Below are 26,043 nucleotides of genomic sequence, written 5' to 3' on the forward strand. Positions count from 1 at the left end.
TATTTTACCGTGTGTGTCTGTGCACAAGTCTGTATTTTTCAAAATTTCTGTCATAATGATGAATTACTTTTGTAATTAGAACATGTAATTTAGCAATGAATAAATGCAACACCAATGAAAAGAAGAACACCTAAGAAATATACCATATAAATTTATTGATGTTTTTAGTTGTGGGAAATGTACACCAGAGAAAAACATACTTTGCACTTTTATCAAATTAAGAAGCATTCGACACAAGCAATGAGGAGCCTCTCAGACATACAGGCCACCATTGTCAACGTCATTCTTTGCCCCCCAAGGAAGAAGTCACCCGCTGTCCTCACAGGACACTGCGTCATTCATTCATGTCAAGTGCAAGGCATCAGGCCTTAAAGGAATACATGTTGACTTCATCACACACACAGAGTGACATCTATGAAGCATGGAAATAAATTAGGACCTGCCGTACTTGCTGAAGGAACTGACCACAACAGTCTGGAGAAGCCAGAGGGTGTCAGCACCGTCACGCGCAGTGGGGGCAGCCCTGGCTCCCCTTCTGAGTGAGAGAGGTCAGGCAGAGTGAAGGGGCCCCGTCCGACCCTCTTGGCAAGTCATATTAAAGGTGGCAGGTGTGGTCCCGATTAAAGGTACCGGAGGGGCAGAGGACATTTTCAAAATATTTCTACCTACAGGCGTGGCTGTCAAGTAAATTATTTTTATTTTTGAGAACCACTCTGGGTGTCTAACTTAAGGCAGCAAAGCCCTTCTTCAATCAGCACAACATGAATGTGGCACAGGCCCTGCAGCTTCCGTCTCCCCATTTCCCACCCACCGCTCAGTGCGCCTTGGATTTCTGAGATTTCTTAACTCGCCGTTTTTTCCCAAAACATTTGCTGTAGCCAAAGGCACAACACTTATAGACAACGAAGACAACTCCCAGCACAATGGCCAAGAGGAAGCCAAACACGTCCAAAGAGTGGTACTGGTACCAGGTGAGGTCGTGGGCCGCGGGGCGCAGGTGCGGGGCTCCCTTGTGCCGCATCACGAATTCCACCCAGAACACAGCCAGGTCCAGTGGTTCGATGGGACGGTCCTTGTGAAGGCTGGACAGGTGCATGATGTTCTCCTTATAGCTGCACACAAAGACAGTTACGTGAATGCTGGGGGCGCCGGTGGCAGAGGGTTCTCCTCCCTTCATGTGTGCGCGCAATGAGGGATGCTGCCAGGTTTTCCCAAGCTCCGTAGGGAATGGGTCTCTATTATAAGTAGCAAAGAACACACACACGCACACACACAATGTTCTTCACCTCCAGGAAGGAAAGGATGGGAGGGAGGGAGGGAGGGAGGATTATAATTTTAAATTACTTGAAACCTGCTTGCTACTTTTCTTCTTTTATCTCTAGCAATATTTTTGTAGGAAATTAAATTATACTTTCTTTATAGTGAGATAAAGAAATAAAGAAAAAGGTCACATTAGAAATTATGAACAACTGTTCATTCGGATTAGTAAACAGTCACATCTAGTCAAAAGTAAAAGCCATTTTTAAGTCCATTTCCAAGACAATCAGTTTTGCATGAGGCTGTGTCTACGCAACCTGTTAAAGCAAATGGATTCCTGTTTATTTGGCACGGTGTGGACCGCTGAATCAGAATATCCAAATCCCAGATGGCTCAGATATCTCAACGCTTGGCATATATGCACTAGGAGAAGAAAGAGAAGGAGGAGGAAGGGGAGGAGGGGTAGCAAAAAGAAAAAGAAAAAAGAGAGGAGAAAGAAAAAAATCACTTCTATTCAGGAGTAGTTGTGATCCTTGCTGCCTTTAAACATGTCCATCGTTTTATTTGGATACATTATTACATTGTAATATTAATATTTGGCTATAAATCCTGTTAAACATCTTCCTTTTATACGTCTTCTCTGAAGCAAAGTTGATTTCTTTGGATTTTCATTAATTCATTCCATATTTATTGGGCACCTGTTATGGTCTGGTTGCCTAATCTGCTGTTTAAATTTTTTCCATTTTCTTTAATTTGTGTGGGTACAGTCCAAACCTAGAGTATTGGGAACATGGAGACTCACAACCAAGTAGAAGTAGCTCAAAAACGAATAGATGACTCTTGTTAATAACTTAAGTAGATGGGTTAGTGGGGTTTTTTTTAGCAATAATGTACTAGAGAACTTCTACCAAGTCACTTGTACGTTTCAGGTAGTTGTCTACACCAGTGAACAAAAGATCAAAATTCCATCACCGACGTGAGCCTCAGGCATGAGCTCCCTTGGTACACGGAGAGAGACGGTGGGTTTTCACTGTGCTGGCGTGTGAGCAGCACGTGTGACGCCCCGCGGCCGGCCTTCCGGAGCGGCCCGCTGCCCCGAAGGGGCGCGCGCACACCGCGCCAGCGGCCCTGGGCAGCTTGTTGCTCAGCGCTCCGGGCACATCACCCGGAGCTCCTGTGGGCCTCTCTTTTTGTCTCCCTGGCACCGCACCCACGCGAGCATCGCCATTTCTCCATTTTCCCTCTTCCAGGCTCAGTGCCCCCCTCCCCACGTGCGTCTGCTCCCACCTGAACATTCCCAGGTGTCACATCCGCCCCCCTGACCGACGTGCCTCGTCTGAAATGAAGCGACTGCAGGTGAAGGCAGCCGAGACGCTTGCAGGCGCGCGCGCACGCACGCACTCACGCGCGCACTCACGCACACGGTGGACAGCGGGATGGAATCCACCCGCGCGCATCGCTTCCCACAGGGTCTGAAGCGGCCTATTCCCCGCGAGCTTGGCAGCTGTACAACAAACGTCACGCAGCGATCACTTGATCGGGCGGCTTTGCCTTTTGCATTGTTTTCAGAGCCATTTGTGAACAAACCTGTCTTTGATTTGTATTATACGCCTTTTATTAGAAGTGCTATCACGTGACTCCCCAGCCTCCACCCCACCCCACCCCCGTTACAAATCTCACGGACAAACTTCCTCACAGGTTTCAGTGCTGTACTTCTAAGCACACTTCCTGCAATGGACTATTTTTCTCTCTTTTCAGGACCTTATAGATCAGGCGTCGATTATGGTGACAATTTTTTAAATTAAGTTTTAAATCTACGAGGGAAAATAATATTAAAATAAAATCATTTCCACGATTCTAGAGGAATCAAGCATTCTTTTATAAAATAAATAATAATCCCAAATCGCCTTCCTTATAATAGATTTTAGCATATTTGTTTGAATATTTACTATGACTACAATGAACAGAACACAAGTCGTATTCCCCTATACCGCCTCTCTTACCTTTTGTCATTGATGACAGTTTTGAGGGCATTTGCTAAATCTTCGGAAGTCATTTCCAGGACGTTCAAGGTCACGCCCGCTCCCCGCGTCTCCATGCGCTTCGCATTGTCCATCTGGTCCCCGAACAGGGGCAGCATCACCATCGGGACCCCGTTGCATATTCCTTCATAGATGCCGTGGGAGCCAGAATGCGTGATAAAGGCACGCGTTTTGGGGTGACCTGGCAGGCAACATGGAAGGGATGCGGTGGTCAAGTCGCTGGGTGTCACATTCTGTCACGCCTACGTTCTGAAAACGCTCTCAGCACTCAGTGCTGGGCATGGGCGGCCCTTGCAGAAGTTTCCAGAAGAAAGGGTGGTGGAGATGCCCCGCCCCTCCCAGGTAAAAAGCAAGGTGGGATATGTCGGCCACAATATGATCCAGCTAGACAATCCTTCAGAACAGCCGTGCCTAAGCCACCTTCTTAACGTGACCTTAGTTGGACCTACACATCGAATCCTCTCCACGTACCAAGCAGATCATTTTGGGGCAACCACTTGACAAGGATTGTATTCTTCGCAAGGTTCGGGGGCCGGGTCCCAGTGTACCGCCACAGGACCTTAGAGATGAGTAGAGAGTTTAAAGAACATAATGTGATTTTTTTTTTTTAAGTCCGATTGTTTAAAAAATCATAATGTGATTTTTTAAATTTTTTTTAAAAATTAGCTAGAAACTGGAGTCTTCTGAATGGACGTAACCTCATTGAAGGCAGGGGGTGGAATGACTGAGAAGGCTCCGGGGCCTGGTAATATTTTGTGAATTTGATAAAAGTGACCAAGCTATACATTTACGATTTTTGCAATTTTCTGCATTTCAAGAGAAAGTCTACTTAATAAAATAAATGAATGTAGAACTATAATTATATACCATTGTCCTAACCAACAGTTTCCTGGGGGAAATATTCCTACCTAATATGAAGAAACAATATCCTATTAATTTTATTTTTAAAATAAGTTCTCCTTAATACACTTTCAAGTCTCAGAGAAGATGAACCATCTGGGCAAAGCGGACCAGGGTTAAGAGTGGAATTGCAAAAAGAAGAACTTGGGCTTAAGAACTGGGAAGTGACAGGGAACCCAAGTCTAAAGTTTAACTAATGGAATTAGTTCAGAGCTGAAAATTCGGGGTTAGGACTCTTGTGAAAATAGGTAAATATAGCGTCTGCTTACTGTCTGAGGTATTTTGCCCAAAGCATCAGCAATTTCCATTGCTCTCTTCTCTGGAATCTCCGAGACCATTGAGCCCAAAGAGAAAACCACAATTCCATGTTCTCCAGAGGCATTAACATAAGCTTCAAATTCCTAGAGCCAGAAGAGAAATTTCCCGTTAATTTTCTCATATTCATTGGGTAGCTGCATACATTAAGCTATGAGTCAGATATCTTTCTCTAAAGAATGTGATTTAGCCCTGGTTGGGTGGCTTGGTAGGCTGGAGCATCATCTTGTGTACCAAAAGGTCGCGAGTTCAATTCCTCATCGGGACACATACCTACGTTGTGGGTTCATTCCCCTTTGGGGCGCACGCGAGAAACAATGTTTCTCTCTTACATTGATGTTTCTCTCTCACATTGATGTTTCTCTCTCACAGCAATGTCTCTCTTCTCTCTCTTTCTAATCAATAGAAACATATCCTCAGGTGAGGATTTTAAGAAAAGAATGTGATATAAGGGATGCATGTGTGTGAGTGTGTGCACGCATGCGTGTGTGATAGACACAAAGTGTGCTTTACAGCACTTCAGCCTGCCTTTCTCCCCATCAGAGGAGAAAGGCTTCTTGCTCACAGGCTCAGGTGATCTAATTAACTCCCCGGCACCTCCAAATGGTTTTATACGTCTCTGAACAATGCCAAGGGCATTAGCGAGATTTTGCAACGTGGCTGGGTTTGCCTAGAACGGAGAGGTTTCCTGGGCATGGGACTTCCTGTGTTAAAACCTGAAGAGTCCTGAACAGATGTTGGTCACCCTGGACGTGAGACATAGGTGACTTCCAACAGGGCTCAGCACACCCGGTTTTCAGACTTTGCCCAGTTTGACCCAGAGCATGACGGGTAAAAACACTGACCAGTGTCCTCGGAGGGGAGCCCTCCGCCTGGTCCGCCCTCCCAGCCGCCCACTTTCTCCCAGGCCTCTGGCTCCTGGCAGCTGGGTCTCGGCCTTTTCCGCCAAGCTCATCTGAGAGGTCCAGGGAGCCAGCCTCATCCTCTCCCCCACCACACCATATTTGGGGTTTGTGACAAGGGCCTCTTGCAGGTGCTTTTTCTGAGGTCCTTCCTCCTAAGATCTACACCACAGCCCTCGTTCCTGGGGAGGGAGAGCTCAGTTCCAAGCAGGCATTACCTTCACACAGGAGTGAAACCACCCTCATGTTTAACCTCATCTAGGAAGGGACGGACCTAAGTCCCCCTCCTGGCAAACCCTCCCATACCCACTCAGCCACCAGCCGGGTGCAATGATGCAAATGGAACCCACAGGCCAGAAACACGCAAAGTTAAACATCAGCACTTGGCTCAAGTTTACATGGCATAGGACTTTATCTAAGGCCCCAAAGGCATTCTGCGCAGGCTGCGTTGTCGTGGGCAGGCGTGTCCTGGACCAGCGCGGGTGGGAGTTGGCAACAGTGTGGTCCACCCCCTCCCTACCTGGCAAAACCTCCCTCGGCCTTCGGGCAACTTCACAGACTCCGGGATGGCCAAAGGGTGGAGCACCGTGTTTATTAACTGAAAGTAACCCTTGATTTCCCACCTCGTATCACCTTCCAGAGAAACGAGGCGCCATCTGAAGTTAATGCACTTGCCCACTCCAAGGAGGCCTTTAAAACAGTTCCTTACTTTCCCCAAGAGTGTAGTAATTTCAGTTCCAGGCCTTTATTACATTGTCCCTTCCTAAATGCCTTCAGTTTTGCAAGAACCCTTATTAAGCACTTAGCATGTTGGAAACACGTCACTTTATCATTGCGCATTCAGAGCCACCCACATGTCCTGCAGGCTTCCCCGGTCCCAGTCTTCCTTCTCCTCACCACCTCCAAGCCTCTGTTCTCTCTGACCTTCTCTTTGGCTACTTTCCCCACACCCAATATATGTGGATGGATTTCACCTCTGAATCTCCACATTCCCGCAGAGATGGACCCTCACGCTGAGGGGACAGTGACATCGTGGAGTTCTCTTCCTTTGCCCTCAGTGCTGTTCCATCTTTTGTCTGTCAGGCCTCACAAAGGCATGTCCAGTGCCAGACTGTGCTTTCTCTATGGACTCTCTTGATTGAATAAAGATTTTTATCCTTATTCTTGAAGTTCAGGACTTTAACCAAGAGCATTGGGAATAAGAAAATATGCAGCAGAGGAATGAAGTACAGAGTATGTTGACCCTGAGAAAGAAGATACCAAGGAGACTCCTGGTGGCTAACAGGGCTCAAATATACAAAGAGCCCAGCCGCTGTTCCTAAACAGGGGCCTCGCAGGCAAACCTTGTTCCAGGAGGAAGCTCGCATGGAGCCGCCTGCCTCCCACACCGAACAGCCTGCCTGTGCGGCGTTCCTGCCGGCTGAGCCAACCGTTGCAAGGAAGCTCCTGGAATCCTACTTCCCTGTCCAACTGAAGCTGCTCGGCTATATTCCCGCCTCCTCCCCAGCAACATCTTCACCAACCGATCGAGAGGCTCCATTCTGACCGATCAGAACAGTGCTCTTTGGATGCTCCAGACTGCAAGGATTTGGGTTCCTCATCTGCGCAGGGATGAGCCTATCAGGGATGGGGCAGGGGTTTGCTCTACACACGTCAGCTGCCCTCAGCTCTGGGAGCGCACTCTCCCTTTCCTGCAAAGGCTGAAAACTGTAGGCTGCATTTCTCCCGAAGACTCCCTACCAGGGCGGGGCGGAGAGGACGAGAGCAGAGCCATCCGGCGGAGAGAGGCCTCCCCGAGGTCCTCCCCGCGGCCCTGCTCTTTCATAATTGCGCCGTGACACTGTCGAGCCGCTCCACAGCCTGGCTCTGTCACACTGAGCTGTTTGCCCTGAATAAAGTTGCTTTCTTCACCACAGCCCGAATTGGGTCCCTGTTGGTGTTGAATTTGAGCCAATGAAAACTAGTTGACAAGTAGCTTTCATTAACTAACAGAGGGGAAAAAAGAAAATAAATAGCAACTTGACAAACTAGCAAAGGTCAGGGAAAGGGAAAATGACAATGTAAAACAACAAGAAGTCAACTGGAAGAATTATAATCAACTCTATCAATTGTTAAATTAAGTGCAAACCGGCAAAATTCACCCATTAAAGGAACTTGTTTGACCAATTTAAAAATATCGGCTCTGTGCTGTTGTTTTTTTTTTTTAAAGAAGAAAACCTGAAGACAAAGGAGAACTAACTAAAGAGGTAAGAGGGAAATGTAAACAAGAATAATGCAGGGATGGTAATAGTAATATTAAAAAAATGGCACTTCAAATTAAAGCATTAAATAGGACAAAGAGAGTTACTATCAGGTATGATTTACAATATAAGACCTTCTCACATCTAAGCTTGCTTGCACCAAACAAGGCAGTTAGTGAATGTGGTTCACCACCTAGACAAATTTACAAGGGAAAAATATATTGATAAATAATAATTACAATGTAATATAAAAATACAATCGATAAATTTCAGCAGCCTCTTCCATTAATCATCCTAAAGTAAAAAAAAAAAAAAATCATTTAAATAAATAAAGATCACTTGCCAAAAAAAAGCAATGGCAAACAGGATACAAAGTGGTGAAATGAAAAACGAATTCCATTAAAATTGAGAACAAAACAGGAATCCTTGCTATTCCCAACTTTATTCAATTATTTTTAGAGATTCTCGTTAATTCAGTAAGACTGAGCATTAGCATGGAATTTAGAACAGAAAAACTTAAATTTCTTTTTTGGCAAATGACTGCATGCTAGTTTTTTTTGTTTGTTTGTTTGTTTGTTTTCTCTAGAAATGTTTCCTGCATGGTTTGTCTCCTCAGTCATTGTCCAAAGGACTCTGAGAAGCTGTAGGAATACATAGGCGCAGACTCGAGGCCCGGCTTTCTCTCCAACGTTGTGGAAAGGGACTGTACATCATTGGGCAGAGCCCTACGCTCCCCTACGCCACCTGGACAGAGCCCGGGGAGAGTGACCTCCCGGGGTATCCACGTTGGTTCATGCTAGCTTTTTTTAATGGTGAAAATCAATTATTTAGGTGCGATGGCTGAATGGTGAGCAGATAACCAGCTAGAAGCAGAAATGGAAAAAATGCCACTTTTGAAGTAGTGACCCCCCCCTCAAAAGTACAAAACACTTCAGAAAGAAATGACTGAGGAAGGAACAGCACAAACATGAAGAAGACTATAAAATATTTGATCGTTGTTCATGGGATGTTTGAAGTAGCAAGAACAACAGAACATCCTGGAATACAAATGTCGGTGTTCCTCCAACAGAGAACCACAGTGGACAGCTAACAGAATAACCCAGGCATATAAAACCACGAGATGCTACGTAGCAGTTAAAAACACAGATGTGACACTTAGAACTGGAGCGATGTCCATGACATATTGATAGCTGAGCAGATTGTGCTCAACGAGCCCCCCAAAATTCCACACGTGTGCGTATGCTGGTGTGGCACTGTGGGGTTACTCCCTGTCCATGACTCGTCCTCAGTTTGGCCCTCCCCTTTTTTTTTTGTTTTCATTCATTCATATAACAAATATTAGATGAGTGCCTATTACACGCCTTAGGTGCTGACACTATGAGATACCAGTCACGTGCACAACCGTTGCCAAGTGTTGCGTTGCCAAGGATGTGGTGCCCGGGCAGGAGGGGCCCCTGCTCCCCCTGCATTAGGAGGAAACAGTCAATAATAATTCTCTGAGTGAAACGATCGCAGGATTTGATGTGTTATAAAGGAAATAGCAGCACGCCGTCCTAGGCAGAAGGACTCCCTGGAGAAGTGATGTAGAAGCTGACCTGAAAAATGAGAAGATGGCCGCCTAACAGACTCAGGGAACAGCACCCCAGGAGGAGGGAATCGCATGTTCAGTGGTCCTAGACGGGGAAATGTATTGGAATGTCCCAGAAATAGGGAGAAGGCCGGAGTAACTGGGACTGTCCATCCAAGTTCCTAGCCAGGCCCTTCTACGTCAAGTGCAATTTCCACTACGCATGCACATCTCCAAAGTGAAGCCTTTTCACTATTAAGGTGAACGTGAGACACAACTGTTTTCTCCTGGATCCTGCGTAATGACACCAAACATGTCCCTCTTCCGTGCCTCTCTAACCTGGACAGACCGACAGCTTTCTTTCCTTTGACCTGAGATGTGCCTGTTGGTCCGGTAATATTTCATCTATTCCTTTTCCTCTGCTCGAAAGAGAATACTTGGGGGAGGAGGCGGGTATACAGGGACTAAATAGTAATGGAAAAAATAATTAAAAAATTTTAAAAGAGATAGAGAATAAGTAATGGTTTTCTATACTGCTAGGGTTTCTCCCTTTTGCGTTCCAAAAATAATAGCGCCTTCTTCTTTCTCACCCAGACCACCCCGTCAGACACAAACTTGTCCAATCGGCTACAGAGTATTAGACTCCTATTGCCAGGGGATCTTCCAAGCGCTGTCAGATCTGTCTCCATGTCCTCGGGGAGAGATCAGAGCCCCACAGAGGGGATCTGGCCCACAGCAGTGGGCCGGCACCAGCTCAGCCCTGGTTTCTCACTGGTGCTTCTCCTACCACCCAAAGTTTCTCCTTGCCAGGGCACCTGCATGGTCATTTAACACACGAATCATGTGGAAGGCACACTGGACATGAGACTCACTGTTTCCCAAGGTGAGGGCTCAGCCCCTGGAAAGTGCCTGGACTCCTAGCAGACCCTTGGCCAATTCTTGAAGAATAATCGAAGGAAGGCCCGCTGAGGTGCCACCACCCCAAGAGCCCGCCCCTCATCTTCCGGAGGGGCCTCGCCTGCTATTCTCCACGACTGCCTCCAGGAAGAGGATGTGCGCGCTCCTTTTTTGCACACCTCAAATTCTGTAGCAGAAAAGTGACCAGAGGAGCATTGCAGAGAATGCGACTCATGACCTTTCTGCCCAAAGTCAGAATCTGGCTGTCTGGTTAGTTCCTTATTACAGAAGATAAGACTGTGGAGCCAGCTTAGGAATATCTAGAAACTGGCAGTTTAACCAGGAACATAAGGTCCACTTCCCCTACTGGGATCTACAGATATCAAAATCTTATTTCAGCAATTTTGAACCTCGCGTGCCTGACACAATCAAAGGCAAGGTGCATCCTGCACACTGTTGTTCTCTGAAAAAACCCCTGAACCCACTGCTCTGTGCATATGGCATTTAACCCTTATTGCCTCTAATTGATGACAGTCCACTGGAGCCCACAGACTCAAATGCCCAAAGTATGCTTTCCTAAAGCCTCAGAGCCAAAGAAACAACCTCAAAGATGATTCCAAAGACAGAAGTTACAACTCACCCTTGGAAACCTGCAAGATAGAAGTTAACACAAGAGGACGTTTGAAACCAGGCATGCTCAGTCAGGATAGTTCCGTGTAAGTTCACCTCCCCAAAGTACAGACCTGTGAAGTGCCCACTCAGATTACAAACCTTGGATAATGGTTTTTGGTTAGCGCAGTTGATCCCGCCAATATAAACTATATTGGGCATGATGGGCTTGGCGTAATCCTTCACAAAGTCACTCCTGAGAAGCCAGACAGACGCAGAGCTCAAAAGGTCCTGGACAGTCACGTCTTTCTGAAGGACTTCTGAGGCAAGTGTCCCATACGGGGAATAAACCACACTGCACAGAAAGTTCTCTGACAGGGCAATGAGCATGTTTTTCACCCGCTGCAGGAAGGACATGTGATCCGAGTTAAATGACAGAGCCCTAGGCACATAAGACGGTGGGTTGGGGCACTGCGTTCCCTGAGAGCTCAGGCTGCACGGCAGTGCATTCAAGAAAAACACAGTGGGCAGGCCCAGGTACTGGGCCACGATGGAGCCGCAGGGGAGGAAAGGGTCTGTCAGCAAGGCATCGAAGCCGCTTTCGGCCAGGGAGGCCATCAGCTCCTTGTTGTGCAGCAAATGGGAACACCCGGACAAAAGCAGAGCGGAGTCCTCTTTGATTTTCTTGTACGTTTTGACCACACGCTGCAAGAAAGGCTGCTTCTCAAACACATTACGCCCAAGGCGGATAAAAGACGCTTCCAGGTCCTCCCTCCGGAACGGCACGGGGTACCTCTTTAAGGTGTAAAACGCTCCTTCTGTGATGTACATCGAGGCATCGGGCGCTAAGACCACTACATCGTGTCCCCTCTGCTGAAACTGCTGGATGAACCCGCGAATGCTTAGCCAGTGGCTGCCGTCCATGGGGACCAACAACAGCCTCCCACCCTGGGACACAGCCGGCCCGAGCGCGCACAGCAGCAGGCCCAGGACCAGCGGACGCGGACTCCAGGGACCTGACACTGTCATAGTGCCCCGCCTTTGCTGCCAAGAGTTCCACTTGCCAGAGTTTTGTCCTCTGCCATTTAGTTTTCCAAGAACCAATCTATACATGGAGTTAATGTTTGATAGCGTCAATGACTACGGCTGTCAGTCAGCTATGGATAGCAAAAACATTTACTTTTAGCAATAAAAAGGGCAACGGCAGGTTTAACTGGCAGGTTTATCAACCACTGAAGTCACATTCTTGAGTGAACAATCTAGCACCTTTTACTCCATTAAATTAGTATTTTCATAGACCAAGAGAGTGTTACCTAAGAGGGGCAAAAAAGTGATGTGCTGAAAAGTATACCTCCTTTCCAGAAATGCAAGAGAAAGCTGACTATGCCTTTTCGAAAGAAAAGAAGACGACATTGCAAGCGTACCTTTGGCCCATGGAGACCTTTAAGAATGTCCTTCACAGTCCAACAATCTCTGATCCTTTCATCCCACATGGATCGGCTGAGTCCGGCGCAGCGCTGGGCTTGGGGCGCCAGCACAGGCCAACGCAGATGAGTCTCTCACCTCCCCAGAGCTCCCCCTCCGACAAGAGAGACAGACAGGCAATTTCAAGGGATAAACAGGCCTATGAGAGTTTGCGAAAAGGGCTAAGAAGGAACCGAGTGCAGATGGGGTAGGGAATGACAAGAAAGGGGAGCCCACTTGGGTACCTGTGCACAGAAGGCCCTTTGCAGGACAGATCAGCATTCATTCAGAGAGGCAGTAAGAAGCTTTCTGTGTATAAAAGACTAAAATCAGTAACGAAACAAAGCTTAAATTATACTCGTGGCACAGGCCCAAGGGCCAGGGAAAGGAAGACTCTTTGGGAAATTGCAATGACCTTTTTGAAGCAAAGGGCAGAGGTGAATAAAAGTGATCTGTATTTATGGAGCATGTACCACGTGCCAAGTATGGTGACTGAGCACTTAACAACACCTCTTAGGTAATTCCCTAGACTTATCCTGTAAAAGCACATACTATTATCCCCATTTTACAGACAAGGGCACTGAGGTTCAGAGAGCCAAAGTGATTTGCCAGTCTCACATTTACCGAGTGGCAGAGCTGAGTCCCAGGCTGTGACTGCCGGGGCCTAGAGACCCTGCTCTTTGCCACAACACCCACTGGCTCCCAGCAGCGCCGCGATAGTAGAATATAAGTTCACGACTGAAATCTACAAGCAACGAGGCCTCAAGGTAATGATCCCTACAGCCATTATCCAACTGAAATAAATGGAGAGAAGGCACAGGGCAGGGCTTTGCAACCCCGGAGAATGTGCTCGTTCAGCAATGTGCTCGCCCAGTGCCAGCTGGCACCCCAGCAGACCAGGCGAAGGGTCAGGGAACAAATACGGTAGTTGCCTAACAGAAAGGTCCCTTCTGCCACAAGGGCAAACTGGAGTGCAGGCAGAACTGAGTGTCCCTGCTCTCTCCTTTAGGAACCCATTGCTGTTCTGAATTATCCAAGGATGAAAGCGCAGATCCCGATATTTTGCCCATGAACAACGGTGGCCACCCACACTTGCGGGATCTGTTAGGAGGGTCATGGAGACGCTGCTAACTTAAGTGTTGGTGTCTCATGGGACACAGTCACAGGGTCCCTCTCTTCCTGGTACTTAGAGTAGTAAGTACTTACAACCCCGTTTCCTTGTACCACCATCCTTCCTCCACAAACCTCCAGTCTCGCACTTGCTTATCGACAGGTGCACACGTGTGTGCCCACCCGCACATGCACCCTGAAGCTCCTCTGCCCCGCTCCCCAGCACTCTCCATTCTCCAGGGCCAAGATGCTGGGTGAAGGGAAGAGGAGAGCCGTGTTTTGGCTCGTTGGTGTGCCCTTATCGACCTTTCTGAAATTCATACTCCAGTTTCAACATTAAGGGTAATAATTCCCCTAAGGTCTCAATATCATGGGAGTTCATCTGTAGATTACACGGGGCCAAAGGTTGTAAATGCAGTCACCACTGTAATGATTTTATGGCTTTCCTGCATCACGCAGCACCTCAGAACTTTTGGGGGTTTCTGTGCACCTAGATGCTTTCGGTCCCAAGTTTACCCATGACTGGTGTATGTTGCTTACTAATATGAATAGCAGGTGATCCACGTTCACTCTCAAGAACTGCAGCCAAGAACCACTACTGAGCAGTCCAACAAAGCTTCTACCCTAGAACCTGAGCAGACCCAACACGCAAAAGCCATTGCTAATTCTCCCATTCACCAGATATTTATGTGGAACGTTGGCTGTACTGGCGCGATGCTGGCGACTGGCGCCGGAAAACCAAGTTAGAAGTCACTCCTGCCCATCAGGAGGGCTCTAGTGGACAAACGGCCAGGCGGGTTACAGGGCAGGCGAGATGGGCTCTGGTGGGGAGCACGGGTGGCCGAGGAAACAGGGAACAGGGCAGAGATGTGGTCTTGCTTGGGTGGCGGGGGCGGGGGTGGCGGCAACCGCAGAGTGGGAATGTCTGTGAGAGAGCTCCTGGAACCCACTGGAAGGTAACTTCTTTTTCAAGCTGGAGCTAGTAGTTTAGAGACCCAGCAGCCCACTCGCTCCTAGCTCCTTTGGCAGGGCCGGACTGGAGCTGCTTGTTGATGCTCCTAAAGTAAAGAAGCTGCATAAACAAAGCCATTGCCTTCCTGGTAAGCTATGAGACCTTCCAGGGGAAGCAGAGCAGGCTTCCTGGAATCTCTGTAACATTGTTTTATTCTGCGGTGTGTTCTTCAGCAGTTTGCGCATCTGCCTCTGCTACTCGGTGTGCCTATTTATTCATCTAACCAGGTTCCTGGCAGGCAGGGTTTCAGCGTCAGCTTTGGTGTCACGCTGTTACTCAGGTGCAAGTCCATGGCTTTTTTAGGCCTTAAGCACTCAGTAAATGTTTCTGTGTAGATGTGACTTCCCTTCTCCCTTTGTTCTAGGTCCCCGGTCCAAAAGAGGAAGTACTGAATCCAGGTGATTCTACCGCTGTCTCTCAGACCCTGCTGCCATGGTCCTCTCTGAGGGCTCCAGCCGCCTCTGTTCCCAGCCATTCTCTATGCCTTCTGACTCCTGACATCAGCCACCCCTGCGTGGCCCCACTCGACCACCGCTCCTGAAACTTTGGTCAACAGCCTCTGAGGGCCCAGAAGAAAATTCAGACTCCTGAGCCTTGCCCTCAGAACGGGGATGGACCCAGCCCGCCTGCCCAGGCTCATGCCTCCCCCCATGCCCTCTTTCCCTCCAGCCATCCTGATCTCTTGCTCTTCCACAAATATGCTTTGTAATTTCCCACATTGCTTTGTTCACACAGCACTCGACTCCTAGTCGGCCTCTTATTCTTGTTTATTGCATGTTTACCAAGCGCCAGGTCCAGGGCTTTATATTCATTTTCTCAAGGTGATACAAAGGTAGCAGTTTGTTCTGGGGATAGAGCACACACACCCTTTTGAATCTACCACTCTTTATGATGAAATTAGAGATTTCATTGGTTAATAATTTTCCTCTTAGAACTACGTGATCTTTATTGGTGTTGCCTCACCATTTATCAGAGCAAAGAATATAGGGTCAGAGAGAGGAGAGAGATAGCAAGTGGCAAGAAATGCCAAAAATAAAATTGTGGCTGTGATATAACTGTTTTAGTAGAAATAATCACTATTAATAAACGTCCCCAGTTTAGCCACATAAGCTCAACCAGCAAGTTTCAATCAGTTTGATAGTGGTGTGTACCAGGGCACTCTGGGCAATCCCCAAGAATTTTTCAGGGGGATTTTGCAAAGTCAAAACTGTTTCTGTAATTATGTTATTGGACTTTTTCACTCTCCTTCTCTCTCAAGTGCACAGGGGAATCTCCCAGGGGCCCCGGAACGTGTGATATAACAATAGATTGAATATAGAAGAAGATATAAGAATCTAGCTCTCTTCAGCTAAGCCAGTGAGAAGCAAAAATGTAAAATGACGCCACTCTTCATTAAATCTTTTTGTTTCATAAAGCTAATTTTCCCATAAAAAATACGGTGTATGATAGCGCATCATGTTTGTTGTAATTGAGTTGATTAATGAATTTTTCTGATTGTTTACTTTCTAACGGAGCAAGTATCAATAGATATAACCCCCATAAACAAAAACAGGTCCTGAAGCCAAAACGTTGGGAAAACTAATTTCCTAGACAAAATCGATGACTGTCCTTCAGCCCTGAGTGAATAAATTCACCCCACCTGAATCTCAGGCCAAGGGAAAGCCAACTTTAAGAAAATTACTCTCCACGGGTTACACTCTTCTCTTCCGCTATTTGGAGATCGCAGCTCGCTTGGGGGCCCGGTGGGAGGTGTCGGCGGGTGGGCGGGGCTTTGGGGGGAGGGGCCTCGGCTCCCGCAGGAGACCCAGCACAGAGCTCCGCGTAGGGCAGAGGGCGTGAGGCGTGGCTCCTAGCCCTGCCTCCTGGGATGCCGCCCCGACCAATGAGGTGCGGGCTACGTCACAAGGGGCCATCGCCTGGAAGGCCTTGGCTCCCCGGACCCTCGGCCCGGGCTCTGGGGTTGCCAGCCGCGCCGCTCGCCGTTTCCCTTGCCTTTCCGTGTCCCGTGGCCGGCCGTCCAACATGGTGGACTACTACAAGGTGCTGGGCGTGCCCCGCCGGGCCTCCGCCAACACCATCCGGAAGGCCTACCGCAAACTGGCGCTCAAGTGGCACCCCGACAAAAACCCTGAGAACAAGGAGGAGGCCGAGAGGCGGTTCAAACAAGTGGCCCAGGCCTACGAGGTGCTGTCCGATGCCAACAAGAGGGACGTCTACGACCGCTACGGCGAGGCAGGAGTGCAGGACGGCGGCGTGGACGGCGGCGGGCCCTGCCAGAACCACTTCCAATACGTCTTTACCTTCCGCGACCCGGCCGAGGTCTTCAGGGAGTTTTTTGGTGGCCGGCACCCATTTTCATTTGACTTGTTCAGAGACCCACTTATTTTGGGAGGTCGGAGAAGCTCCCGGAGGAGCAGAAGCAGAGGGTCCGCATCCCTTTTCTCTACCTGCAGTAAGTTTCCAGCATTTGGTGTTTTTTCTTCTTTCAATACAGGATTTCGTTCCTTTGCTTTCGAGGGGAACGAGGGCCTTTCTTCCTTCGCCATGACTTGCAGTAATGGTGGGACGGGGAACTTCCAGTCGGTGTTGACTTCCACCAAAATCATTAATGGCAAAAAAATCACCACCAAGAGAATCATTGAGAATGGCCAGGAAAAGGTGGAAGTGGAAGAGGACAGAGAGTAAAGTCCCCGATGATAAATGGCGAAGAGCGGTTGCTGCACATCAACACCAAGTAACACCAGTCCTGGCTTAACTGAACACACATCAGGAGGAATAACAGGACATTTTTGTTGTTGTTGTTGAAGATTGCAAGTGGACCCTACTTTGAGAATAACTGTACTCAGCAATTTATAAACAGTTCATGCCAGTCAATGCCTATTTGTTCTTATTGTTGGGACCACACAAATAGAACCTCTGTGGGCTGAAAATGTCAGCCTACCCTTTGCTATTTATCAAAGAAAATGTTGAGGCAGACGGCATAAATTTCACAGTAAGGCAAAGTGTTCATAGCAGCATTAGGTGGTTTGTTCTAAGGTTAATATTGCCAAGGTGAAACGGTTTACTTCATTTTTTAGCACATAGTAAGTAGTAAAAGATATGAGTATATTAATAATACCTCTGCTTAAGTTAAAAATGTTTTTAGTTCAATATACATGCTGGTGACTTGGAGTTAACTGTTATTTAAACATGATGTTACCCCCAGGTTTCTGAAAGGCAGAGGAACGTAGTAAAGTGGATGTATGAGTTTCCAATGGGTGCTGTAACAAATTACCACAGAGTTGGTGGCTTTAAAAAGATCCATATTTATTCTCTTAAAGATCTAAAGGTCAGCAGTCTCAAGTCAGTTTCACTGAACTGAAATCAGTGTTGGCAGGAACATACTCCCTCCAAAGGCTGTGAGCTAAATAAGTGAATTTCTCATGGTCACATGGTTGATTAATAATGTTAGGACCATATTCAGGACTTAATAATAACAGTGGTACCGATGGCCATTTACATTCATGCAAACCCGATTGCTAGCCTTGACCCAACATGCTACAGCTATGATTGATGGAAAGGCGATGAGCATGTCTGTAAGGCTACATGAAACTTGCCTTGCCATGCACAGGTTTTCTGTCATAGCAAATTAGGATGATGAAAGCCAGGTTTCACTTGGAATATTGATTGGGTGGGGTCGCATATGCACGTCTGAGGGAGCAGCCTTTTGTTGGACCAGTCTGTGCCCCCAGAGAAAACCCTCTTGGGTTATGGTTGCCTTGGAATAATCCATCACAAAGTGGGCCATTCCCCCAGTCACCTCCAAGGGGAGGCTTGCATGAAGCATAAGAGCAAAAAGACAACTGAACTAGACCAACTGAAAATACAGCCCGTATGAGAATGAGTTTGGTACCCTTCAGTGCCCTTAAAGTCCAATCCCTGCAGGATAACTACACTGCGGGAGCCTAGGAGTCTGCCACCCCGGTCCCACAGGGGCACAGGGCACCGTATAACCGCATCAAGGAGCCATCATTTAAAAAAATATCAAAATAAAGCAGCTTTTTAAAAAACAAGACGATTTGCTTGCCAGGCAAAGGAACTTACACGACAGAAGATATTCCCAGAGTGATTTGCTGGAAGAGAGGGTGGGGGGGAGCAGGAGGAGACAAGATGTCAGGAGATTTGACAGGAAACGAAGAAGGCTACATACTTTCATGGTAGATATGCCAAGTAAGGGTTGAAAATGACCACTCTGAAGAAGGCAAAGCAAGGGCATTTGTAGCTACACAACTGGTTAAAATAAGTCCCCATTGTTCCACAGTCAGGGAAGTCTTCAGCTGGGTCCAGGAAAAGTCTCAGAGGTCACTGAGAGGTCATAGATCTTTAATAGTTCTGGTTCGTTCCAATAGCGGAGGATAAACCCAGCACTGAGTTTTGAACTATCTCAGAGTACTGTTCCTAAGTGAAAAGTTTCTCCTTTACAGAAATATAAAGCATTTTATTTAAAGAATTTTCAAAATTGAAAATCTCTTTGTAAAATGGGCTTTCAGATTTAAAAAAAAAAAAAAGAAAAAGAAAGCATTTCTCTGTTGCAAACATGACCACCTTGAGCCTCCTGCGGTGAGGAACTCCCTGGAATCTCTTGCATCTCCCCACAGAGCGCACCAGGCAGGGAGAGACACGTTCCTACAAACCCCAAGAGACCTGGAGACCTGCGGCCATCTCAGCAGGATCCAAACAGCCAGACACTTCCCCGGGCTGGCGCTCCATGCACACCTGGTTTAGTTCCGCTTACCACACACAGCAGGGAGCTTTTAGAAGAAGATGGACAAGATCTGTCTTCTTCCTCGCTAATGCCACTCTTCTGTCTCCAAACAGGAAACAGGAAGAGAGACCTCCTTCATCTTAAGAAATCATTCCCTCAAGTGTCGGCCTCTGTAGAAATTTCTAATTCCACTTAGTCATCTTTCTCAATAAACACAAGAGTCCTTTCCTTGTGTTTGCTCCCAGTCTCCTGTGTCCCCTCTCAGTATAACTTCGATGGCCAGCAATCGAGTGTGACTACACTCTGGGGAGTCGTCATTGGCCTATTCCTGAAATAGCCTGTTCATCTTTATCCCACTCAGTTGAATTTTGGACTTCTTGGTAACTTAAGAGAACTCTTCCTCCTACTCATAAGCAACTTGTTGTATAGTCAATCAGAAATAAGCTTTGTTAAGGTGGAGTTGTCTAAGGGAACCTCACTTTTTTTCCACTTAGGAAAGATTATTTATGTAAAACCAGGGAGAATGCTTCATTTGACTTATCTATACTTGAAAATTGAGGAGGATTCTTGGAGCTCTATGAAAATAAAATTGTTCATTGAAAATAAATGTTTATTTGTATCATTGAGGGGGGATAGTAACTGGCTTGAAGTAAGCAAGATGATGAGTTTTTTAAATGCATATAGGAAGCAAAAAAGATCACAGTGGATGATACAGAAAGTAAAATCAATGATACAAGTGTACTCTTTAGAGATACCCTCCCATGATGCAATGGAAAAACACAGAAGATAAAGTTGGAGAGGAAGATGACAATGACAGAGACTGAAAAATAGAAATCTATGGATGGCACACCTTGCCAAAGGAACCAGAAGAAAAAAGCTTAACAATTTAGAGGAGAACTTGAAAGTTTTCAATAAGGCCTAGCTTTAACTTTAGGCTTGCTCTGCATGGTAGGCACAAGAAATGGCCCTGCAAATATGTCCACTCTCTAACCCCTGGAACCTGACATGGCAAAAGGGACTTTCCAGATTTGATGAAGGTCGGGATCTTGAGATAGGAAGGTTATCTTGGATTACCTGGGTAGGGTCAATGTAATCGCAGGGTTCCTGTAAGTGAAAGGAAGAGGAGAGAGAGCAGAGGTTGAAGCGTGCCGTGCTGCGCCAAGCGGAAATGGGAAAGCACCAGACGATCCCACAGTAACAAGAGCAACAAGAAAAAGCTTACTTAAAAAAAAAAAGTGCAAAAGAACGAGTTTACACCAAATGGAATAAAATCAAGTATATATATTATGTGAATTTATGGAATTCTTACATAAAAGAAAGTATCATAAGAGGCATTTTAAAAATGTTATTAAAAAACTCTTTAAGCAAGTTTTTTAATGAAGTTTTTAAGTTAAAAATAAACATGACTTTACATAGGGGGTCAAATGATTTTTGGCAAGGATGGCAAGACCATTCAACGGGGAGAAGACAGTCTCTAAAACACACATTTCTGGGGAAACTGGATAACCACAAAGAATGAGGTTGGACCCTTAGCTAACACCATATACAAAAATTAACTCAAAGTAAATAAAGCACATAAATGTAAAACCTAAAGTGATGAAATGCCCAGAAGAAAGTAAAAGACAAATTTTGACATTAGATTTGGCAATGATTTTTGGGTATGACACCTAAGACACAGGTAATGAAAAAATAGACAAATTGTACTTTATGAAAACTTTTGAAAATTTTTACATTAAACGGCACTATCAACAGAGTAAGAAAGCAACCCACAGAATGAGAGAAAATATTTGCAAAGCATTTACCTGATAAGCAATTAATATCCAGAATACATAGAGAACTTCAAAAACTCAACAACAACCAAAAAAAAAAAAATCATAAGTGGGCAAAAGACTTAAAAAAACATTTCTCCAAGGAAGATAGACAGATGGCTAAAAAGCACATGAAACAAGGCTCAACATCACAAACAGAAATGCAAATCAAAACTACAATGAGATGCCATATCACAGTTAATTAGGAGGACTACTTAGAATAGAGAAGAAAAGAGAAAAGAAAAGAAGTGCTGGAGAAGATGTGGAGAAATTGAAATCCTGATACTCCCCTGGTGGGAATGTAAGACTGTGCCAACGCTGTAGAAAACAATATGACAGTTCCTCTAAAAATTAAAAATAAAATTACCATATAATTCAACAATTCCACTTCTGTGTATAAACCCAAAATAACTTAAAGTAAGGTCTTCAAGAGGTATCTGTGCACCCACATTCGTAACAGCACTATTCACAGTAGCCGAAAAGTAAAAGTAAGCCAAGTGCCCGTTGCAGGGTCAATAGATAAGTCAATCACAAAAAGACAAATACTGCATAATTCCACCTTTTTGAGGTACTTCGAGTAGTCGAATTCATAGAGACATAAAGTAGAAGAATGGAGGTTGCCGGGGCGGGTGAGGGGTGTAGTGGGGAGTTGTTATTTATCGGGTATAGTTTCAGATTTTCAAGATTAAAAGAGTTCTAGAGATTAGTCGCAAAACTATGTGAAATACTTAACATTACTAAGGTGTATACTTTATAATTGTAAGGTAGCAAACCTTACGTTAGGTGTATTTTACCACAATTTTTAAAATTTTAAAGGCTAAGAAGAAAATACTACAGTAATAAAACTATGTGCACCCATCATGCAACTCTGCATATAAGTAAAAACTATTAAAGTTCCAAATACAAATTGGGCAAAATTTAGTTAAATAAGGTAGAGTGTAAGACATCTTTTTCAGAACTGGCATGTTGAGTTTTTTAACAGAAAAGTTAAAAATATGTATTTTAGGTACATCTATGGAACATTTACAAGTGTTGCCCACATGCTGTCTGATGTGGTAGCCATTAGTGACCATTGGTCATAGGTGACCATTGACCATCTGAAACGTTGCTAGTGCAAATTGAAATGCACTGTAAGTATAAAGCACATACCAAATTTTGAAAGCAGTACTAACCCGAAAAAGAATGTAAATATCTCATTAATCATTTGATATTGAGAATACGGTGAAAGGATAATGTCTTGGATCTATGGGTTGCATAAAGTGTATTAAAATTAACATACTTTTGGCTTTTTTTTAATGTGCCTACAAAAAAGTTTTAAATAACATATGTGGCTTGAATGACATTCCTCCTCAGTCCCTTCTGAGAAAAGATCACTGTAAATGATCATGCCAGCCAATGCAGTGTGCTCATGCCTTTGTCCTTCCACTGAACCCCACTAGCAAAAACTCCCTGATGCATCAGCTCACAACTCAGTTTCTCTGCTCCTACGGAGCGGACGAAAATTGCACAACCCTGAGGATGGTACTTTTATCAAAGGATAATCTTGGATGAATCACAGCCTTGTTTGTAAATCCTGTTTGCAGAACATTGCGCCTGCCTCTCATTCCTCTTACTAACCATTGCAAACCTTAGCCACAGCACTGAAGCCACTTGAACAACCTTGCTCACCAAAGACTCAGAAGGAGAATGAGAGGGAGAAATCCACAGAGAACATTGGTACATAAGTCAGCACCTGGAATTAGCTTAAAAAATAAAGTGCATCCTGCCTGGCGCACTGATTGAATATAAGGATTGATACAGACCTGAGATAATGGCTTCCTGTTGGCACAGTTTATGCCCCCAATGAAGATCATGTTGGGCATGATCGGCCTTGGGTAGTCCAGCACAAAGTCTCCTCTGAACAGCCAAATGGATGCATAGCTGAAAACCTCTACCACTGACACCTCTCTCTGAAGAAGCTCAGAGGCCAGCCTTGCATAAGGAGGTAAAGAAATTTGGCAAACGTACGTCAGGGCCAGAGGGTAGAGCATGTTCTTGACCCTTTGCAGGAATGTCATGTGGTCCGAATTCCTTGTTAATAACCTAGGAATATACGAAGAAGGGTTTGGGCACTGTGTGCCCTCAAAGTCAAAGTCACAGGGAATGGCACGCAAAAAAAACACAGCAGGAAGGGACAGGTATTGAGCCAGCACTGCCCCGCAGGGGTAGACAGGATCCGTTAAAACCACATCAAAGGCGCTAGCATTCAATTGCTTGATCAGGTCCTTGTTATGCACCAGCTCCTCACAAGACTTTTGGAAGACAAGAGACACATTTTTCAAAATTGGCATAATTTTAAAAAATGTTTTTAGGTAATGTTCTCTTTCAAAAATCCTGTGTACCTGGCCCACCATGACATACTGAAAATCTTCCTGGGTGAATGGAATGGCATAGGTTTTCAGGGTGAAAAAGTCCTCCTCCTTGACGTGCAAAGTCACCTCCGGTGAAATCACCACTATTTGGTGGCCCCTGGCGTGGAGCTCCCGCACAGCCTCCCGCATGCTGAGCCAGTGGCTGCCCTCCATGGGGACCACCAGCACCTTCCCGCCCTCAGCGCAGGGCCCAGCACACAGCAAGAGCAGCAGCCCCGTGAGCACAGGCAGGGGGAGCGGGGGTCCTGTGGCCATCTCCGCAGATGTACGAGCAGCTGACTTCCCAGCACAGCCTGTGACTCGTGCCTGTGTTTTCTTGGTTTTATCACATCACCAAACCAATGAACAGAACAGCATGTCATTAGAGGGCAGAGCGCCCTACTTAAAGGTTAATCATTACAGAATGAATCTGCCCCATCCTTCACCTTTCTACATTTACTGGGGAGATAACGATCCCCTTATTTTGGAGAAATTCATCTGAGTCTGCTGCTTTCTCCAGTGAACCTTCTAGTTCACTCTCTTTGTTTCTCATTCAATTCCCCAAACAAGGCTGTGGATGCCCGTTTCAACCGTTCACCACCCACTCCTCTGTGAACTGAATCTACAGGGCTGTGGCTGAGCTCCAAGGGGTCCAATCTGGTTGGGGATCTGCCTGGTCCCCAACCAGAACCTTTCTGCTAGATGTGCCCTTATTTGAGAACTCTTAAAACTCTTTCCTTCCATTGGTGGGTAACAAAGAACACTTCCAGCGAGTACATATAACATGCCTAAGACAGCTTTCTGCAATGGGGAAGGGCACCATGACTTTGGTTTTGTCCCTCTTCTACACAAGGACATCTCTTACAATGTTCACGGAAGAGTCTGCTTGAGCAGCTATCAACTATGAAAACATCTGGAGGGACCCCCGAGCTTGAGTCTTGATAAAGACAACCCAGAGCTTGCTGAGATTTCTCTGCACCTCCGGGAATAAAGGCTGGTGTTATATACAGCATAGATGGGCAGGGACACAGTGGGTTCAGAGAGCACGCTCCCCCCCGCCCCCCGCCGCCACGCCTGTGCCCTGTGGGACATTCCCCTCTTCTGCGCTGCTGCAGGCACGGTCTTCCACTGCTCGGTTTCAGGCGGTGGGCTGTGCCCTCACCCAGGCCTTTGACACTTGCGGCGTGTGCTCGGGCGCCTCTCCAAGGTCATTTACAGCCTGGGTCCTCATGAGAATGGATTCCTCGAGAACAGGGTGGGCTACAGAATGTGTGGGTTCTTTCGGAGGGGGGGCGGCGGGGCGGGAGGGTCCTGTGCAGCCTCAGCAGTCACGTGCTTATGAGGCCAGGCCCCAGAAAGTGACTCCCACAGGCGGTCAGCTGCCACCTCCCTGTCCTGTTCGCCCTGGGGACGGTGCAGGCAGGCTCCTGGCCATCCTCGGTTTCTGCTGTACCGACGTCCAGGCTCAGGCTGCCGTGACGACATGAGGCTGAAGCAAATGACCCCATCACAGAGATCACACAGGCCTGGACGCAGGCCTGGACACAAGCCTGCACACCAAGATACCACCCATGTGACACCAGCCACCACGGGGCAGGCAGCGTTAGGCCCAAGGGTTCTTCCTTGGAGGCTCTGAGCTCAGGACCTCCGCTCTCTGCCGGCCTCTCCAACAGCAACTTCTCTGCTCTCCTTTCCAGAGTCTCTTTCTGTCTGAGACATAACTGTACATTTTCCCCAAGGCTCCCTTTCTGTCCCCTACTCACAGGTTAAATCCTATCATTTCTGCCCGCCCCTGCCCCGCCATTCACTTCTCCAAAAAGCCATGCAACATGACTTGCGTGCGTAGCCTCGAGGCTGCTTGCACCCTGTGTTCAAAACACAAGGGCGAATGGAGCCGACAGCTGGGAAAATGCAACTCCCAGTGTGTGACGGGAACCCCTGTGGCTGCTATACCAGCAGCGAGAGAAGCTGCCCTTAAGGATTCTTGCTGCCACCATGTCAACAGAAGCAGTAGCAAGTCCCTGGAGCTGGGTGGCCTTCCTTCTGTTAAGAGCTCAGTGGTCCCTGTTCCTTGGGCGGCTGTCACTGCACTGGACACCTGCTGCGGAGCGTGTATCCCAGGGCCACCTTTCCAGCTTTCATTGCTGTGGTCACACCCTAACCTGACCAGATGCTGTAAGCCAAGTAAGAAGGCGGGGTGCGCCTAGGGATCTGGTCACTGTGGAGGCGTTTTCTCTCCCCCAGTGGGAGGTACAAATAAATCTAGGGAGAATAGAGGAAGAGCCACGCAGTGTCCGGGATGGGAAGATTTAACATTGTGATACTCTTGGTTTTGTCCCAAATTAAGCTACAGATTTAATACGAGGTCAAACAAAATCTCACTGGGATTTTTCACATGACAAAGAATACTTAATTCACCCACAAGCATTTTTGTCTTCTGGTAATACAACGGTAGTTCTTATCAGACCAGACAGGTAATCGTTATAAATTCTTACCCCCCAAAAATTTTTTCAAGCTGTCTGAAGGCGCTAGAGAGAAAGGAAAAACAAGCAGAAACTGAAAGGAACACCAAATGACATGGGAGCGGGAGGGTGGCCGAAGGCCGCGGAGGGTTTCCCTGCTCTCCTCGAAGCACCTGCCTCTCCTACGTCTGCCCTCGCCCAGTGCACCAGCTCCTTCCTGTTAAGAGAGAGGTTGTCTGCAGCTCCTTTGTTTCCACGGGGCCAGAAGGCAGCCAGTACCTCAGTCAGCTCATCTCTGGGCAGCCAGCACCACCCTGAGATGGA

At 46.7% G+C, this 26,043-nt stretch overlaps 2 protein-coding genes and 1 non-coding gene across 4 annotated transcripts; 1 reads left to right on the forward strand and 2 right to left on the reverse strand.

The window, feature by feature from the left end:
• Nucleotides 1-119: 119 nt before the first annotated feature.
• On the reverse strand, nucleotides 120-23,572 carry LOC129068856 (UDP-glucuronosyltransferase 1A1-like). Of its 2 annotated transcripts, none has more exons than XM_054571295.1 (5): nucleotides 22,670-23,572; nucleotides 4,469-4,600; nucleotides 3,771-3,858; nucleotides 3,261-3,480; nucleotides 120-1,112 (listed from the first exon to the last, which is right to left on the reverse strand). In XM_054571295.1, exons 1-5 carry the CDS (start codon nucleotides 23,531-23,533, stop codon nucleotides 815-817), a joined length of 1,602 nt encoding a protein of 533 aa, XP_054427270.1. In that variant the 5' UTR covers nucleotides 23,534-23,572; the 3' UTR covers nucleotides 120-814. The 2 variants fall into 2 exon arrangements, with proteins under 2 accessions (XP_054427270.1, XP_054427264.1); XM_054571289.1 differs by lacking the exon at nucleotides 22,670-23,572 and adding an exon at nucleotides 10,892-11,781 and having other exon boundaries at nucleotides 123-1,112.
• On the reverse strand, nucleotides 8,243-8,446 carry LOC129069170 (small nucleolar RNA SNORA73 family). Its single transcript, XR_008528985.1, has one exon. It is a non-coding gene; the product is annotated as a small nucleolar RNA SNORA73 family (small nucleolar RNA).
• On the forward strand, nucleotides 16,281-17,956 carry LOC129068870 (dnaJ homolog subfamily B member 3-like). The gene has a single exon (XM_054571307.1). It carries the CDS (start codon nucleotides 16,338-16,340, stop codon nucleotides 16,998-17,000), a length of 663 nt encoding a protein of 220 aa, XP_054427282.1. The 5' UTR covers nucleotides 16,281-16,337; the 3' UTR covers nucleotides 17,001-17,956.
• Nucleotides 23,573-26,043: the final 2,471 nt, after the last annotated feature.

Source organism: Pteronotus mesoamericanus, unplaced genomic scaffold (assembly GCF_021234165.1).
Source record: "Pteronotus mesoamericanus isolate MK-2021 breed Mesoamerican mustached bat unplaced genomic scaffold, CSHL_Meso_final contig_1018, whole genome shotgun sequence".
Taxonomy (NCBI): Eukaryota; Metazoa; Chordata; class Mammalia; order Chiroptera; family Mormoopidae; genus Pteronotus; species Pteronotus mesoamericanus.